Here is a 17,872-nt window from a genome sequence, read left to right as displayed (position 1 = left end):
TAACTCCACATTGTGCAATATAGTATGTGGTCCCTATCAATAACAATGGGAAGTACACTGGTTGTGTCACAAGAAGTCAGCTTTCCCCCTTCACACGCACCCGACAGTCAAAGACTCAGACAAAGCAAGACCAATTCAGCTACTATCGGCCATCTTGGTAATCTGCCATAGAGAGACGCATACAACTCATATTACTTTTACGTCTTGCAAAATATAACTTTAAAGTCATTATTTATAATTCACTACATGATCGTGTACAGTACATTGATGCAGTTCATACATTCATGAAGTTTTTGCAGCTCCAAGGTCATTGGCTTTGTTGGTCACCACAGAGACGATGGTGACCTTGAATGACCTCCTGAACCGCAGAGGGGTCGTCCAGTGTGCTGAGGTCACCCAACTCGTCTGTGTCATGCTCCACCACTTTGCGCAGCACCCGCCGCATTATCTTGCCTGAGCGTGTCTTTGGTAGACGGTGGACAAGCTATTATGAGAAAACAAACTGGTTAAGCAACTAAGGACCATTAAGAAATGTAGAAATCGTTGATGATGTGTTAAATTTTACTTATTACATCGGTGTCCAGGTTTCATCAACTACCTATTGCTAAGGGTGTGAAAGGCATTAAGCCTGATAGTAGGGGGTACTAAGCACAAAAAATGGCCAAATCGTTACGCGGCGGATAAAAGCATGAAATTTGATACAGATGTCCCTTGGGTCATCCTAAAACATCCTAGAAGGGGTGCCCAAAAAAATCTCAAACAGGAAGTGAGTTATGGTCTAAATTCAAAATGGCCACCTAAACTGTTGACCGTTGACTCAAAAGATACCGAAATAATCTCCAAAAAGCATAACATTTGGCACATATGTCCCTTGGGTCATCCTAAGACATCCTAGAAGGGGTGCCCAAAGGAATCTGAAACAGGAAGTGAGTTATGGACTAAATTGAAAATGGCCGCCTAGTGTTGTCGATTGACTCAAAAGACAACTAAAGAATCTCATAAAAGCATACAATTTGGCACACATGTCCTTTTGGTCATCCTAAGACATCCTAGAAGAGGTGCCCAAAAAAATCTTAAGCAGGAACTGAGTTATTGACAAAATTGAAAATGGCCGCCTACAGTGTTATCCATTGACTCAAAAGGCAACTAAAGAATCTCATAAAAGCATACAATTTGGCATACATGTCCCTTGGGTCATCCCAAGACATCCCAGAAGGGGTGCCCAGAAAAATCTTAAACAGGAAGTGAGTCATTGACAAAATTGAAAATGACCGTCTACAGTGTTGTCGATTGACTCAAAAGACAACTAAAGAATCTCATAAAAGCATACAATTTGGCATACATGTCCCTTGGGTCATCATAAGACATCCTAGAAGGGGTGCCTGAAATGATCTGAAACAGGAAGTGAGTTATTGACTAAATTGAAAATGGCCGTGTACAGTGTTGACAGACGATGCAAAAGACACTCATAAAAAATAATCTCATATAAAAGCATGAAATTTGGTACAAATGTCCCTTGGGTGATCTGAATGCATCCTAAGGGGTGCCAATTTTTTTTTTAATAGTCTCTCAATGGAAAACACTCCTCCCACACGGGCTGCACTGCTACAATATTCAAATCGAGCAGCCAATCTGGCATTTGGTCCAGAAGCCTGAAAGCTATGCAATCTCTACCATCTCCTGACAAATATGGATGGATTAAAGTCGCTGATTCGTGGACACCTTTATGGACACTCTTGCCAGAGGCTGCTTAAGTTTGTAGAGAACTCAAGTGTGGCTGCAAAGCTGAGCCCTTCTGTTCGAGAAAGTGTAGATGCCGGGATGCTGGGTTACCTTGCAGAGCATTATGCCAATGTGCTGGTAATTGCGAAATGGCACACATGAATACATGTACTAGTTACTAAACACTAATCACAAAAAACAGTAATGATCAAGAAGAAAATACATGAGAAGATAGAGTGTAAAACAAGCAAGAAGATGTAGAGTGCAAAATAAATAAGATGCAGAGAGTAAAATAAGAATATGCAGAGTAAGATAAGATGCAGAGTAAAATAAATAAGAATATGCAGAGAGTTAGATAAATAAAGAAGATTCAAAGAGTACAATAAAAAAATAATGCAGAAAGTAAAATGAATAAGTGATGTAGAAATGAAAACAGAAGGTAGACTACAAAATACGGCAGGTTATGCACTGCATAACCTGTCGTATTGAGTCTGCATAATATGCAGACTGCCATGGTCAACTGTTTAAACAGCCATTTAGAATTTCTTCAACATGGTCCCTTCCTAAAAAGTTTAATAAACAAGCAAATAAATAACCTCTTCTAGGATATATTAAGAAGCACTCAATGTACGTACCAAATTATACACTTTTATGACGTCCCTTTATGTTTTCTTTTGTGTCAACTGCTTTAGGCGGTCACTTCCTGTTTAAAATCTTTTTGGGCACCCCTTGTAGGATGCGTTCAGATCACCCAAGGGACATTTGTACCACATTTCATGCTTTTATGAGATTCTTTAGGTATCTTGCATCATCTTTCAACACTGTAGGCGGCCATTTTCAATTTAGTCAATAACTCACTTCCTGTTTCAGATTATTTTGGGCACCCCTTCTAGGATGTGTTAGGATGACCCAAGGGACATATGTGCCAAATTGTATGCTTTTTGGAGATTCTGTAGGCTTTTTGAGTCAATCGCCAGCACTGTAGGCGGCCATTTTCAATTTAGTCAATAACTCACTTCCTGTTGAAGACTTTTTTGGGCACCCCTTCTAGGATGTCTTAGGATGACCCAAGGGACATGTGTGACACATTTTATACTTTTTGGAGATTCTTTAGTTGTCTTTTGAGTCAATCGACAACACTAGGCGGCCATTTTCAATTTGGTCAATAACTCACTTCCTGTTGCAGAATTTTTTGGGCACCCCTTCTAGGATGTCTTAGGATGACCCAAGGGACATGTGTGCCACATTTTATGCTTTTTGGAGATTATTTTGGTGTCTTTTGAGTCAACGGTCAACAGTTTAGGTGGCCATTTTGGATTTTGTCCATAACTCACTTCCTGTTTAAGATTTTTTTGGGCACCCCTTCTAGGATGTTTTAGGATGACCCAAGGGACATCTGTATCAAATTTCATGCTTTTATCCGCCGCGTAACGATTTTTCACTTAGTACCCCCTACTATGATGTATACTTGGTTGCGCACTGGTGTTGCACACACAAAATAGCCATTTTAAGTTCACAACGCGTGGCTCTGCAACACATGAGCTTGCGGATCTGATATTTGAGGCGTGCAACACCACGCACACATTAGTATAAACCTAATCTCTCAAGAACAGATTCAGAGCTGCACTACTGAATCCGTTCAGAACGTGTCAACATTGGCATACCAAGTGGGCGTGCCTTAGATCAGGAAGCAGGCCGCGCTTTACCCAATCAATTGTAGTGGGCTGGATTTACATCTGTGCGTTCGCTTCCCACTGGAAACAAACCCAAACACATTTAACTATAGCGTCCTCAGAGCCGACAAAACCATGGAAAGTTAGTAACATTTTAACTTGTTCTTCCATCATAGAAACAAGTGGGCTTATGACCAAAACGATCCATGTTCCGTGGGAGAAATGTTGTTAGTGTTCAGTGGAGAAATGTTGTTAGTGGGAATGAAAACATAGGCGCCCCACCGGAAGAGGAGAGCTTATTTCCTATACCCACGTTCTATTGGGAACTCCCCACAGTCAAATTCGAAGGTAAAAAACAGCAGAGGGTGCTGTTTTTCCTTTTTTTTTAACATGGGTTCCCAGATTGGTATAAACCAAGCCTTACTGATCCAATCTGGGGGAATCAGGAAATCCAGCCTTTCTGGTCTCCAGTCACACCAGTGTGTGACACATGTCACTGTGGAGTCTGTTCCATCTGGACTCAGTTATTGTTTATTAGCCGATTATTGGTCTGTATTCAGAAGCTAATCCTGTGAATAACAAACTGCTCTGATATTAACCGTTTCACAACTGTTAGTATGAGTCTATCTACAGTGATCACACATTGTATTAGCAAAGTTCTAGGTACAAACAGTGCATTACAAACAGTGCATTATGAAACACAGAGGGATCCAAAACAAGCCCACAACACTGACATGTTGGTAACATTCTGTTCTCAGTTCATCACTGCTTTGTCCTTAGAACAGATTCTAATACATCACCTGAATGAAGTCTGGACAGGCATACTTGGCAATGCTTTTAGACACCATCTCTTGCAGTTGCTGGGTCAGGACAGCCTCTTCGACCTTCACTCCCTTTTTCAGCACCACAAATGCATACACACCTGGCAAGGCAAAGAAAGACAGACAGCTGTAAAGAATATCTCGTGCAACATGGGAAGAAGGTGAGGGCAGAACACAGAATGTACAGTACAGTCCTGAGTTCGAAAGTTAAAATCACAGCTTCCTTCATATTAGGAAGAGCATTGGTACGTTTCACAATAATAAAAATGTTAATTAACCATCTACTTATTGTATGTACATCTAATGGAGGATTATGCTCTATGAGATTGCAAAATGCTACAACTGTCATTGAATGGTCATATTTCACACTTAACCGACTGCTTCCAATGGCTACACGGGATCTTACGGTCTCAGAATGCACAATTTAGAATGGTTGATGACTCCTTTTAAAATATTTCACTTTACCTTGTCCTTTGATGTCATGTGAGTAGCCTATGACAGCAGACTCAGCCACCCCAGGGCATTGGTTCTACAACAAAGGATCAACAATACATAATCAAGTTCAATTGTCCAACAATTTAATGTACAGGAAAAATAGGTATTGTTTGTTTGAGCATAAAATGCTGTAAAATGTATTCACACTGATCACATTTGTACATTGCAAGGATTGTGCGATTGCAAAAATATAAAGAGGGTGGAGAACAGCATTTTCTCTTTCGGATTAGTAAATTAAGTACAGGTTATGCCTCCTCAGTAGGGGTGTGCCGACACTAATTTCATGAAACGATACGATATTGGGCTCACGACATCGCTACGATACGATATATGGCACTTTTTTATTATGAAAACAAATATTTCTGTTTTGCATTATTCAGACATGCAAACTTGTAGCTTTTCAGCTACAATAGCCGTTTTGAATCCAAATAGGGCAATAGTGTGACATTTTTTATTTATTTTTGTCAAAACGATACATATCGTCACAAAAACGTATCGCGATATATCGCGGGACGATATATCGGCACACCCCTACTCCTCAGTCAAGTTGTGAATGCCTGACATTATAATGAATCCTTAAATTGCTGAGGGTTCTCCAGTGTCCGTCATATCGCTGCTGTCAGGTCGAAACATTTCCTTTTTTTCCTTTTATGTTTTTTCATAAATTAATGCCCTACTAAGTGAAAGTGGTTAACTCTGTCTGCGGGTTTTATAATTATTTAACCAATGAAAAGTATTTACAAGAGCTTGTGACTAAATAATAACTACATTGGATCAATTGGAACATATTTATTTTTTCCTCTTCCTGAACAGTAACGGCTTTGGACATGTGAGGTTTCTACCCGACAGCGACAATATGCAAGGTCACTGATTATCTGCAGGGTCATTAGCTGGGGATCATTGCTCACTGATGTTTCACGCTTTTATCCTGGATCATCTCCTAGGACGGGGTGGCAGGGACATCTCCCTGCCACACCCTACAGCTACTGTACAGTACAGTATTCTCTCTTCAGAGGTTGTCTGGTTGTCTTAACCTGGGATAAATAACAGTTTCGGGTTTCTGATCCGGTCGGAGCGGAAATAATTTGACGTCATCGGGCGACCGTAACCACCGGTGCCGTGCACCTCCAAAATGATTCCCCTAGTTTAAAATTGGTTTAAATGGGTATAATCTTTTCGTTTCTTTTGGTATAATAATCGTTTGGTATGTTCAGATATGGTTCAGGTATGTTCAGAACGTGTCAACATTGGCGACTAGCGAGAATAAATTAATTGATTTGCATTGTGTAGGGAACAAAAACAATGCCACGCCAACCGTAACCAACCATCGGAAACCCCCCCTTTTTTCTCTTTTTTCTAAACTGGAATCACACAGCTCGGTTTAGAACGAATACCAGGCTTTCCTCTGTGGTGGAAAGTCTGGTGATGCGAGGTTAGTCTCATCTAAGGAGAAAGAGACAGACTGAGGCACAGCCAGTAGCGTACTTTTTCGGACTCTACTGCTACTTCGTTCTCCTTTGTTGCCTTCCGCAACTTGGCTCCACATTACTTTGTCTGGCTGCAAAGAAATGTGTCTGATTTCCCTTGGGAAGATGAGCATCTTGCTCATTTATTTTATTTATTTATTTATTACATCTGCTCCGTCTGCTCCATCCCAGGCAACTCCGTGACGATGAGGTCTTCACTGTTTTTCTTGGAGGCTGTAGACCACAGACAGACAGGGTCTCCATATCCAAGGCTTGTGCATCTTGTTGGAACCCTAAACATCAGTTCTTGATGTGCCATCCTCGACAATGCTCTGCTTCCCACTTCCTCTCAGTCACCACCTGGGTACCCAGGGTCCTCACTACCTTGTCACTGGTCATATTCACATGGCTAATCTTTCAAGAACCACAGAATATTTATCTCCAGTATGATCGATCCCCTGATGGTTGCTAATCACGGAGGGTTTCACTGTGGTTCCGTGAAAAAAATAAAATAATCATTTGACCTAGCATGTTTTGACAAAAATACATAGTAATACACAGGAGCTGAGATACAGAATATTTCTCAAATACTTTAACCAGGAAGTGAATGGAGCAGTAAATCTTTGGATCGCGTTATCTCCTGGTTCTGTGTGAAAAACGAAAAAATCTCCGTCAATGGCGGTAAATGGGTGGATTTTAAATGACGGAGATCTCCGTCAATGGCAGTGACAGTGAATTTGAGTACAACAGTAAGCAAGTAAAAAAAATGCCAAATGGATGATACACAAAAAAAGCTACAGGCTTGTTTCCATTGTGGCCCATTAAACACTCAAAACAGTTAACAAACGGTTAGAAAATAACATACAAATAAAATACAAAATTAAAAAAGTCAAAATGTGCAGTTTTAAGCAATTTATGATATCTTGTCTAGACTGATAAAATCATGTAATCACTTAACCCCATATATATTGACATTGTATGTCAAAGAGCAAAAATATCTCAGGACAACTATTTTCGCTATTTTACGTATTTACTATTTTCAGTGAATGTTCTTCTATTTTCGCCATTTGTTCTCCTATCTTTGCCGAATGTTCGCTTATTATGACATGCCCAGAATATGGATGCTGGAGTTCATGTAATTAATATGTATAAATGTGTAAGCCCAGCCATTTTGCACTTGAGACCACATTGAAAGCAAATGCTCCACAACCTTACATACCACTACATCCTCCAGCTCTGCTGTTCCAATCCTGTGGCCGCTCACATTGATGACATCATCCAGACGGCCAATGATCTGGTAGTGCCCGTCCTTGGAGCGAAAGGCACCGTCGCCAGTAAAGAAGTAGCCTTTAGATAAAGTTGGGAAGCAGCAAGTGTGAAGATCTGTCCTCCTAAAGTTCATTGTTTTTTTATTGAGACAGTAGAAAGAATGACGGACAATAATGTCCTGATTGAGGACAGTTTATGACACTGTTTCCCAAACAGTGGGTCAGGACCCATGTTTGGGTCGCGGACAAATTTTTATCGGCCACGAGTAAATACTTTTATTTCCCCGTTAGCTTGTAGATCGGCTATTTTCACTAGTTTGGGTCCCAGGGTGACATCTCATTTCTCTTTTTGGGTCTCAAGCTAAACAGTTTGGGAACCACTGGTCTATGAGGATAAACACACCAGGGTAAGGCTGGCAGTAGGTCTCAGTGAATCTCTGGTGGTCATCGTGAATGGTTCGGGCCATGCCAGGCCAAGGCTGTGCAATACACAGAGCTCCAGATGTCTCATTGGCAGTCAGCTCCTTGCCCTGAATTAAAAACAACAGCAACCAAACAAAACAGCCATTGTCACACACGAATTGCTAAATGGATGCGAGTACAAAGGGACAATTAAAAGGGAAAACATTAACTTTGAGCAGAACACGTAATCCTAATTTTACAATCAAATAGTGTCCACTTTGCTTTTCACCACAGTGACCACACTGGATCATAACGGTTGCGGCAATGTAAGATCTCATGAAGATTTCGTGAGCAAGGTCAAAAAATAACTAATATCAACAAGTTTACAACCAAAGTTAAGCCCTAAATAAATAGCTGATATACAGTAATAGCTATTTTTGAAAAAAATTAACAATTACTCTCTTTATTTGATTTGTTTAGATTATTTTTCTGCCTACAATTACATGCCCAAAATAGGGATAGGGACGCCAGGTTGAAAGTGTTTAATAGAGCATTTGGCACCAACAGCATGGGATGGAGGGATGGAACAATTAGGGGGGTTAAGTGTGGGGCGAGTATCAAAAGTGACACAGCTGGTGCCAGTTTCATAATCCCAATCTGCCTGTTCCATAATCCCACTACCCCCACCCCACTTGCAAGGGTGGCACAGACCGCAGCACTCTACCTCACTGTCCATGAGCACCGGCCTGATGCCGAAGAACGGTCTCATGGCCATTCCTGGAAAAATCTCTGCGTCTGGCTCTGACGGCCTCGGAGCGATGCAAATGCCACCTGTCTCTAGGAACACAAGGACAATTTCATTAACACTCAGCATTATGCTGTGCATTTAAGCAAAAAAATAAATAAGCATATAATCTCTGATTTCAGTTTGACCAACCGATAGTGGCTTATAATAGGTGCTAGGCTACAAATGTTAACACAAAAAGAGTGAGATTACCATGATTACCTGTTATGAAAAATGTAATGACATGCATCCTCTCTGTAGAAAACCTTCCGTAGTTAATAATGCAGTGAATGACAGCCTGGAATGGCAGATTTGACCAGGGATAATGAAGTTATTGAACCTTAGACAGCAGAGAAGTCTGATGTTTCTACCATTTCTATCAATGACCAGACTACTAACATTATTAAGAAAATGTCAGAAAATGTCAAGAATGCTGACTGAACTAAACTCCATCTTCAACTTGAGATCAAGAGAATAAGAGATACGTAAAGGAAATAAATTGAGAGAGAGCAAGAGATGGTAAATTACAGAGCAAGCCTGCAAGCCTTTTGGAAACAAACATACTAACCTAGCATAAACCCCTCTCATAACTACAGATGTCAACGGGCGAATTACGGCCATACTAAGTAAATTAAATTAAATTAGGCTTGTCTAGTTCTCAGGAACCACATTAATCCGCCTGGTGGTGTTGGCAGCAGCAGCAGAGAGGACCAGAGACAACTAGGACACAGCAGACCATCCAACAATAGAGCAGACATCCCCTTTCAAATCAACTTAAGCTGACATTTCTGTGTCCCCATAATTGTTTTATATTTTCACGTTCTCCAGTTAATAATATATAAAAAATACACACGTATAAAGTTAAACACATGATTGCATTGAATTCCCATTTTGCCAAAGAGTTCCCAACAGCTACTTTTGACATTATAAGCTAATATTCCAGCCTGCCACTTGCTCTTTTTTTTCCTTCTTTATTTTTTTGCCCAAAAAAGAAAAACACTGTTGACCGATTTGTTTGAAAAAAATTCAAATGGATGCCTGTACTGGTCGGTGAGTGTTTTACCTCTACGCCACCCAGACGCCCTACCTGCTCATTACAGTTGTATGTAAGCCCACCTGGGGGCCTTATGCCAAAAGGAGATCAGTATCCCTGATTTCCTCTCTAAATGGGCTATTTGCATCCAGATCAAGCCAATCACAATTATTAATAATGCCATTTAGTCCTAATTTGAAAGGCTCACACCACACCACAGCAAAATAACATCACATAATCCCCTTTGCTGAAGGGTATTTGGGTCATATCTGTGTCTGTAATTGTAAGCTCATGACGTTTAATTATCATGAATTAATCATAAAGTAGATGTTGACTGTTTGCATGGTTAATTAACATAATTTTGGTGCATTCTGTTATTACTCAAGTGGATCTAATTTAGAGGGATTGAAGGTGAAATACAGCTTCCATTTTATTTGTGAAATCAGCTTTGATTTGTGAAATGTCATTATACTCTATCATACACTACCTCATGATATTTTACAATGACATAATAAAATGCACTTCTAAGGGTCAGCAACCCCTTTTGAATATACTTAAAGCTACAGTTTATCATTAGTTCACATGGACATCATCACTAAATCAGTAGCCATAATTGTCTCCGCCGTAGGTGGAGAATATGTTTTCGCTTCGTCCCGCCGTGTGTGAGCAAACATTGTTAGCCAAGCTAACATTGGTCAAGCTCCACGTGACACGTGTCAATATGTTGACACCAATGCCTTTGATTGGCTAGAGGGACGTATGACGAAATAGAATCCTATAAATAGGTGTGTCACTTCAAAAAGACTTTACTTTTTGAAGTGAGGTAAGACAGGACCAATCAGTCTTGATTGGAACAGTACCTTCCACCTAACATTCCACCTAACATTGGTCAAGCAAAGGCGCAGAAGGCCAAAGCTAAGAAAGCATACTCATCTACAACAGTAACACAGAAGAGGACTATAGAGTTGAATTGATCCCACAACAAGGCCGAAGTCTTAATACTGTAACAATTGGCCACCTTGATCAAATACATTATGTAGCACTAGAGAAAACTGACATAGATCAAACACACCAATCAACTGCTGAAACTGTTCAAGACAACAATGAAGATGAAGAAGACAGACAAGTATTTGAACAAACCAGTCAATTACGACCACTTCCATATGACACATTGCTTCAAGAAGAACATTCTTTAGATGCAAACACTACATATTCAGTCGCCCCTGCAGAACACCAAAAACCACGCACATTCTACCAACAGTACCTTGCAGTACAAATCACCCGTCCGTGCGTGTGTGTGTTCCTCTGAGAACACCTAACATTGGTCAGTTTTACGTGACATCACAATATGTAATATAAATATATAAATAGGAGGCTGAGATCACACAATGTAACTAACTCCCATTATGCAAACTAAAGAAGCAGCAAATGAGCATCTGAAACCTGATGAAGACGCAAAGGCGCAGAAGGCCAAGGTCTGCTGGCGGAGACTTGTGCTCCGAGGAGCACATTTTCTAGTTATATATATTTTTTGAACATGCTATCCACTAAATCTCTGTGGTGGGAACTGGGAAGGCAATCAAATCACAATCCCCAAGAGAAAATTCATACTATATATTGTTGCTGTCAGGAAGAAACCTTATTTAATGTTTTTTCATAAATTAAATTCCTACTTCATCGTACAAGAGTGTCGCACAAAAGTAGTGAAAATAGCAGATCTAAAAGCTCACAATGATATTTTCACAGCTGGCCACACAGGCGTCGCAATGTGATGTGTTGTTGTGAGCTTGTAGATCAACTATGTTTGGCTAAGATATTTGGTGTTGACTGAAAAAAGCAGCCCAAGTACAGTTGTAACTCGTGTCCTTTTTTACTAAGAATAAGGTTTAAGTGGTAAAAGATGTCATACTGTTGTTAGAATGTTTCCTCTGTTGCAAAGAACAGTTCACATTGAGATTCAGTCCACATCTTTTCCTTTCCCGTGGTGCTTTGAGACCAGATATTTGACATCATGATGAAAACATCTGGGTTTGATTCGTGTCCAGAAGGACCAGAAAATGTCCAAGTGAGGATGTGTGTAGTATGATCATACAGTACGTGTAGTACTTGTGTGTACGTGTACTGTACTGTATTTGTGTGCATGCATGCATGTTTGTGTTTCCTCTTCTGCATATTGTACAGTGAATGCGTACACATGCAACACATAGAGATTGGGCAGCGCAGCACACCCCCCCCCGGAATATTATATAACCGTTCTTGGAGGGAGGTACTAGACTGGTCTCCCCTTTAAGACTGACTGGTGGTCCATTTTCCTGCATGCATTGCATACGTGGCTTTATTTCATGTCAGAAGAGCTCATGCACATAGCTTTCCTTTACAGAGAGGCTGTGCTTATGCTAGAACAGATCCAATCGATGGTACACAGAGCAGACCCATCAGAAAACATTCTTGCACATAAAGGTGCAGTATCCATTTAAAAAAGTCTAGTGAAGTATTTAGTCTTTATTATGAAGTGGACATTGCATTGTCAATGGATAACACTCTGCAAAGGACCTGAGGACATGCTGCATACATGTTACTTATAAGCATCTTTGACGCAGAAAAGCGCTATATAAATTGGAGATACTATTTTGTTTGACTTAAAGGCACCACGACATGGCCAGAAATCCCCATATTTGATTCTACAGATCACATGGTTTCTCTGAAAACAGACAGCTAGTGTGGGACATACAGTATCACAAATATTGATTTGCATTTACAGTAGCCAATGGGAAGAGGTTATCACGTGACGTTGAAAGCCTGTTGTGTTCTCAACTAGAGGTGAAGCAACCCAAACGGACTGTAGGAAGTGCGCATTTTGAAGAAGATTTCAACTAGTGGCTGTAGATGTAATGCTAATCAATATTGGACAACTACAGGTCCTATTTATCGGCTAAAGTGAATAGTTTGTTTAGAAACAAGCTGTGAGAGTGCCGCGATGTGTTTCTCTGCATTTATCCCCCACGCCTGTCTGTTCACAGCCGGTGCCCAGCGGCCAGCGATAGCCGCCTGTGTCTCCTCTGCGGAGCTCTGTGCCTGGCCAGAATAGCTCACTCCGATTTCTATCATTAATCATTTTAATAAATAAGCATAAACAAACTGCTTCACATGAACAATTTAGAGATTTGCTAGAGAATATATGTTTTATATACACACATTAACAATTAAAAGAGAAAATCATGTAGAGCCTATTTTCTCATTTTCCTGGTTTGGTGTGATGCGAGTATGACAGGCAGACACTGTCTGTAGTACGGGAGGAGCGATGGAGAAGAGGGGGGTTGATAGTAGAGCCATACGGCTCTGATTGATAAGAAGTACAGTACAAATGGGGGCAGGCCATATAATGATAAGAATAATAATATGGTCCCCACTCCTGAAGGTGTTTTGTGTGTGTGAATCTGGCTGCTAATCATGGGTAAACATGTTATACAAACAATAATGTACTTGAGGCTGTGATATACTGTATTATATCACAACTACAGCCATTTATCAACACCCATAGCACCCATAATCATGATACTGTATACCAGGGCCTCTCTCCAGTTTACTATTGGTACATTAAAATGACATCAAAAACATCAGTTACCTGTTTGCCACCATGTGTCCACCACAGGGCAGCGTTTGTCTCCCACCACTCTATGGTACCACTCCCACGCCTCTGTGTTAATGGGCTCTCCCACTGGTGAAAAAAGACAATACATAATAGCATGTTGATTGAATACAAATATTAACGTAATTATGTTGTTTCTGTTTTGCCTTTGAGCCAAATGCACAGAAAGGTCATGACAATATACTCTGTGATGGAGGGGAAGAGAGAAAGAGACACAGCCTAACAAATGTAAAAACAATTTCTGTAGAAGTCATCAGGATTGAATGTGGATTTAAATTATTTACGCCAAGCTCTGCCTGTTTCTTGCACACACTAACAGTTAGTGCTGTGCCTGTGTGTGTATGAGAGAGGAGAGGTCCAATTTGTCACACGTGTTGTTCTTGGAGTCAGCTGGACATTGCAGTAGGCGCTGTGCATGTGCATGACAAAGGCATGTTGACACACAAGCCAGGCTTGACCTCCAGTGAAAGTATGTAAGCATGTGTGTGTGCATGGGACAATGGAATTTGTTTGGATGATAATCTTATGGAAAATATGACAAACGTCTGAATCCCAACTGGACTGCACTGTTGTACAGTATTTCAGGGTCCCCACGGTCATGAAATTCCTGGAAATATTTTGAAAAAAATAAAATAAAAAATCCAGTACTGGAAAAGGTTTGGAATTGATCAAAGGTCCTGGAATTTATCAAGGGTCCTGGAAAGATATTTGGCTATGCATTGTTTTTGGCTATTGATTTTTTTTAATACAAAACATTTTCATAAACATGTATAACATTACACAAAATATGTAACATAAGTAGTTTTTCGCCGAACGGGCTGTGTAACACCCCATCCGCACTGCCAGCGATGCGACGTGATGCGAAGCGAGCGGGCGATGAAATCTCATTAAAATACATGTTTTTTAATGAGACCGTCCTGACCTACCGCGAGCGACAACGAACCGTGCAACGACGTCGTCCACCCCTCCTATTTTCGCTCGCAGGGTCACTATGCCCTAATTTTGCACGAAATGTTGAATGAAATTGTACTATTTTATATTCTATGCTTTATTTTTGCTACACTGCCTATCTTTGGGCATTGTACATAGGGTTGCGCTGAATGATTGTTTTATAGGCCTGGAAATTGGGCTAAATATTCTGGAAAAGTTTTGGAAATTCATTGCTAAAAATGTGTGGGGACCCTGGTATTTGTTTTGATTGAAACATAGCAAAACAAGCATAGGAATAATGTCTGTCAGTAAAGTATAGTATAAAGTATACTACTTTGTGATAGTCCTACTCTCTGTGTACATGATGAATATTTTAGGCTCTGGTCATCATAGCAGACATACCAGAGCCTAGAGTTTTGAGGGTGGAGCGGTCATACTTCTGCACCCACTGGTCTCCATACTTGAGCAGCAGGCGGATAGCTGTCGGAGCCCCGTAAAACTGGTTGATCTTCAGTCTCTCCACCATCTCCCAGTACCTTCCTAAGAATAAGTCAACCCATGCACAAACCACTACACAGTAAAATCATCAGTGTTATGTTAACCAAATTTTACCAAATGTACACATTAACCACATAACGGAATCAGAAATAAGGTGACCAAAATAGAAGTTGAAAGTGCCTGGACTAACATTATGCAAGGCAGTGTTACATAATCCTGTTCACCGTCACTGAGAGTAACAAAACAATGCATGTAATTTAAAATATGACGACAGAGGTCCTGATTCCTATGTAGACAAAAGGTGCTATGTTTAGAATGGATGGGATTGGTCAGTTCAAGGGCAAGTACAGTTATTCACTGGGCAAGAAATACATTCACAGTAGAGAGCTGCATGTCAACACATTTAACATGCTAAAACCTCCTTTTGGAAACAGGTTTTATGTAAAAATGACTCTTTGTTATTGTAGCAGCATACCAGCGGTGGTGATCTTTATAATACACTGTGTAATTTTACACTATTATTTTCTAAATGATAAATAACAAATTCAACTGTGTACCTTTTCAATTCAAAAGGGGGGGGGGCAAAAGAGCCTTTGAGTCAAAAATGTCTTGCTCAGTACCTTGTAAATTAATAGGAATTACATTTCATTGTATTATTGTTACTTAGTAACAATAGTTGTTTTTCTCCTCTGGCAACACCAGCACAAAACGAAGCAATCAAGACTCTTTCAATAAGGATATCAGATTATAAAAAAATACCTTTTAAATTCAATTGCATGCAGGTGTGATGCAAATTGAATGCCGTTTGAATTCCTACCTGGGTCTGGGTATGTTGGTGTGCTCTCAAACAACACAGTGGTTCCCCCGTTTGCCAGCGGCCCATAAACGCAGTAGCTGTGTCCTGTTATCCAGCCAATGTCAGCTACACAGCCAAACACATCTCCATCATGGTAGTCGAAGACATACTAGTTCACAGTTAAGAGGTCACAAACAGGTTGTCATTAGAACAGAATTGTTTTGTAGGCCAACCTGCAAGTTACAGCCACCATGGGTTCCTTTCGCTGATTTCCAATGGATTTTTTGCATTGGGTTTTTGATAAATTAAGACAATAAGCTCTTTTGCAAACAAAGGCTTATGATATTCACACATTTTGCTCAACAAGATCCTACGTTGTGGCCGCCTATAAGAGGGTGTGACTATGTGTCCGGACTCAGAGCTAATCATGCAAACCGTTGGAGGTTTGTTGGAGGTTATCTATTTTTCACATATGGTTTATACTTTTTTAAATATTGAATTAGCATTTCTGAAAGACCTTGCCCATATTTGGAGTCATAGAAATGTAGATGACTGATCTCACAGGTTGATCTCATTCTGTTCCCATGTGGATCCCGAGATCCACAGATTTTGTAACACACGCCAGTTTAAAAAAAGCACATGATGGCTTAAACATTCAGGGATGTGATATTAACAGCAATCATTTATGTAGTACAGCAAACCATGAAAGTCCCTTATCTTAATTCAACCTATGGTAATGAATTGGAAAGCCAGCGATGGAACCCATTGCAAACTCACTTTTTATTATTAGGTCTATAAAATGTATAGCACTCTATTGTAGGACTTGATTGGTCTTACCCTGTGTGTGAGTGAGGCATACAGCAGATAACCAGCCTGTGTGTGGACCAGGCCTTTAGGTTTCCCTGTGCTGCCTGATGTATAAAGGAGGAATAACACATCCTCACTGTCCATGGCAGCGGGCTCACACACCACATCCTCCCTCAGCATCTCCTGCAGGGACATGTATATACACTCTATGTATGTATATACAGTACATATAAAATAGTATCTTCATGGCCTAGTCGCACCCATTGGGATACAACTTTAAAGATGCTTTTAGAAAACACTACTTTGATAACAGGGCAATGCTTACACTGCAGTAGACAGTGGGTACACCACAGCTGTCGCTGCATTAGTGCACTGATGGATTTCTACCTATGTGTTAAATATCTATCTCACCTCCTCCATGGGGACATCTCTGTCTGTCATGCTGACTGGATTCTGGGTTCTCATCGCCACAAACACCTGCTTCACTGAGGGGCAGCTTTGGACGGCCATGTCCACTATCCTCTTCAGCTCTGTGACCTTGCCCCCTCGTACCCCTTGGTTAACTGTGATGACTACACTGGACTGGGCTGAAAATGGCATCATATAAGACTTTTAAGGAGGGTGTTCACTGAGTAAAATTTGTCATTTAACTATGACAGTGTACAAATGTAACCAAATATACATTTGTACACAGTAGACTATACATTGATAAAAACACTGAGGATTTTACTGTGCATGCAAATTGAACTGTGTTTGACTTTCCATTTTTTTGATGTGAACCTTGTTGATGGTACTCTTTTTTTCTCTCTTCACATTTCACTTAATGTAACAGAGCTTTGCTGTCACTACTTCTAAAGGACTGTATTTCTGTTAGGCTGGCTATTCTGTACTATTGACCGTCGCAAGTGCTATTGACGGCAGGCCCGGTGGTCCTTAATCACCCACCTTGATGTGGTGAATAGGCCTGATATTTATATAGTCCATATGCGGCGTAGTGCCGGACATCGCCGTCCTTTGTAACACTTAATATTCCCCTTATTTTCTGCACATATATCCTAATACGGTACCGATGCTGCTAGGCCATTTACTGTATGTTAGGCGGAAGATGGGGACAGGTGAAAATTATTTGGATTCGTTATTTGGATTATACAACAAAACCACTGATTAGAAGGGACTGAGCCTTGTCCACAGGATGAAAAAAAAGACCCAGCTGAATGCTCCCTGTGGACAAGGTCAAGAAGCCTTGTTCATAGGTAGAATTGAACAAGAGCCTAACCTTTTGACTTGGCCAATCAAATAATCCAGGTCTCTAATCCAACCAATCTGAATTCTCTGCTGCATCCTGGGACATCCGTCAATCATACAGAAACAAATTATTGGTAACCCCTGTGGCCAATTAACCGAAAATAAACCGACATTTACTTAATCAAGTAATCGAGAACAATATATATACTTTTTATTTCTTATATATCGACACAAAATAAATCGAATAGATTTTTTATAATCAACTAAATCTGATTAACCACTT

At 40.4% G+C, this 17,872-nt stretch overlaps 1 protein-coding gene across 2 annotated transcripts in view; it reads right to left on the bottom strand.

The window, feature by feature from the left end:
* Positions 1-17,872, bottom strand: part of LOC308103638 (acetyl-coenzyme A synthetase 2-like, mitochondrial) — a 173,579-nt gene that overhangs the window by 151,539 nt on the left and 4,168 nt on the right. The window contains exons 4-15 of one of the 2 annotated variants that reach the window (XM_080453724.1): positions 16,756-16,931; positions 16,375-16,527; positions 15,559-15,706; positions 14,646-14,783; positions 13,290-13,382; positions 8,572-8,684; positions 7,849-7,975; positions 7,397-7,524; positions 4,682-4,745; positions 4,196-4,317; positions 281-484; positions 34-162 (exon numbers count right to left, since the gene is read on the bottom strand). In XM_080453724.1, the coding sequence (XP_080309850.1) occupies positions 308-484; positions 4,196-4,317; positions 4,682-4,745; positions 7,397-7,524; positions 7,849-7,975; positions 8,572-8,684; positions 13,290-13,382; positions 14,646-14,783; positions 15,559-15,706; positions 16,375-16,527; positions 16,756-16,931 (1,439 nt within the window). In that variant the 3' untranslated portion in view covers positions 34-162; positions 281-307. Of the gene's footprint in view, positions 1-33; positions 163-263; positions 485-4,195; positions 4,318-4,681; positions 4,746-7,396; positions 7,525-7,848; positions 7,976-8,571; positions 8,685-13,289; positions 13,383-14,645; positions 14,814-15,558; positions 15,707-16,374; positions 16,528-16,755; positions 16,932-17,872 lie in introns of those variants that run through there. The other variant, XM_080453723.1, reaches the window with a different exon arrangement.

Source organism: Gymnoscopelus braueri, assembly GCF_963280865.1.
Source record: "Gymnoscopelus braueri genome assembly, chromosome: 16".
Classification (NCBI taxonomy): Eukaryota; Metazoa; Chordata; class Actinopteri; order Myctophiformes; family Myctophidae; genus Gymnoscopelus; species Gymnoscopelus braueri.
Note: the sequence above shows the minus strand (reverse complement) of the source record. Positions and strands in the feature narration are given on the sequence as shown.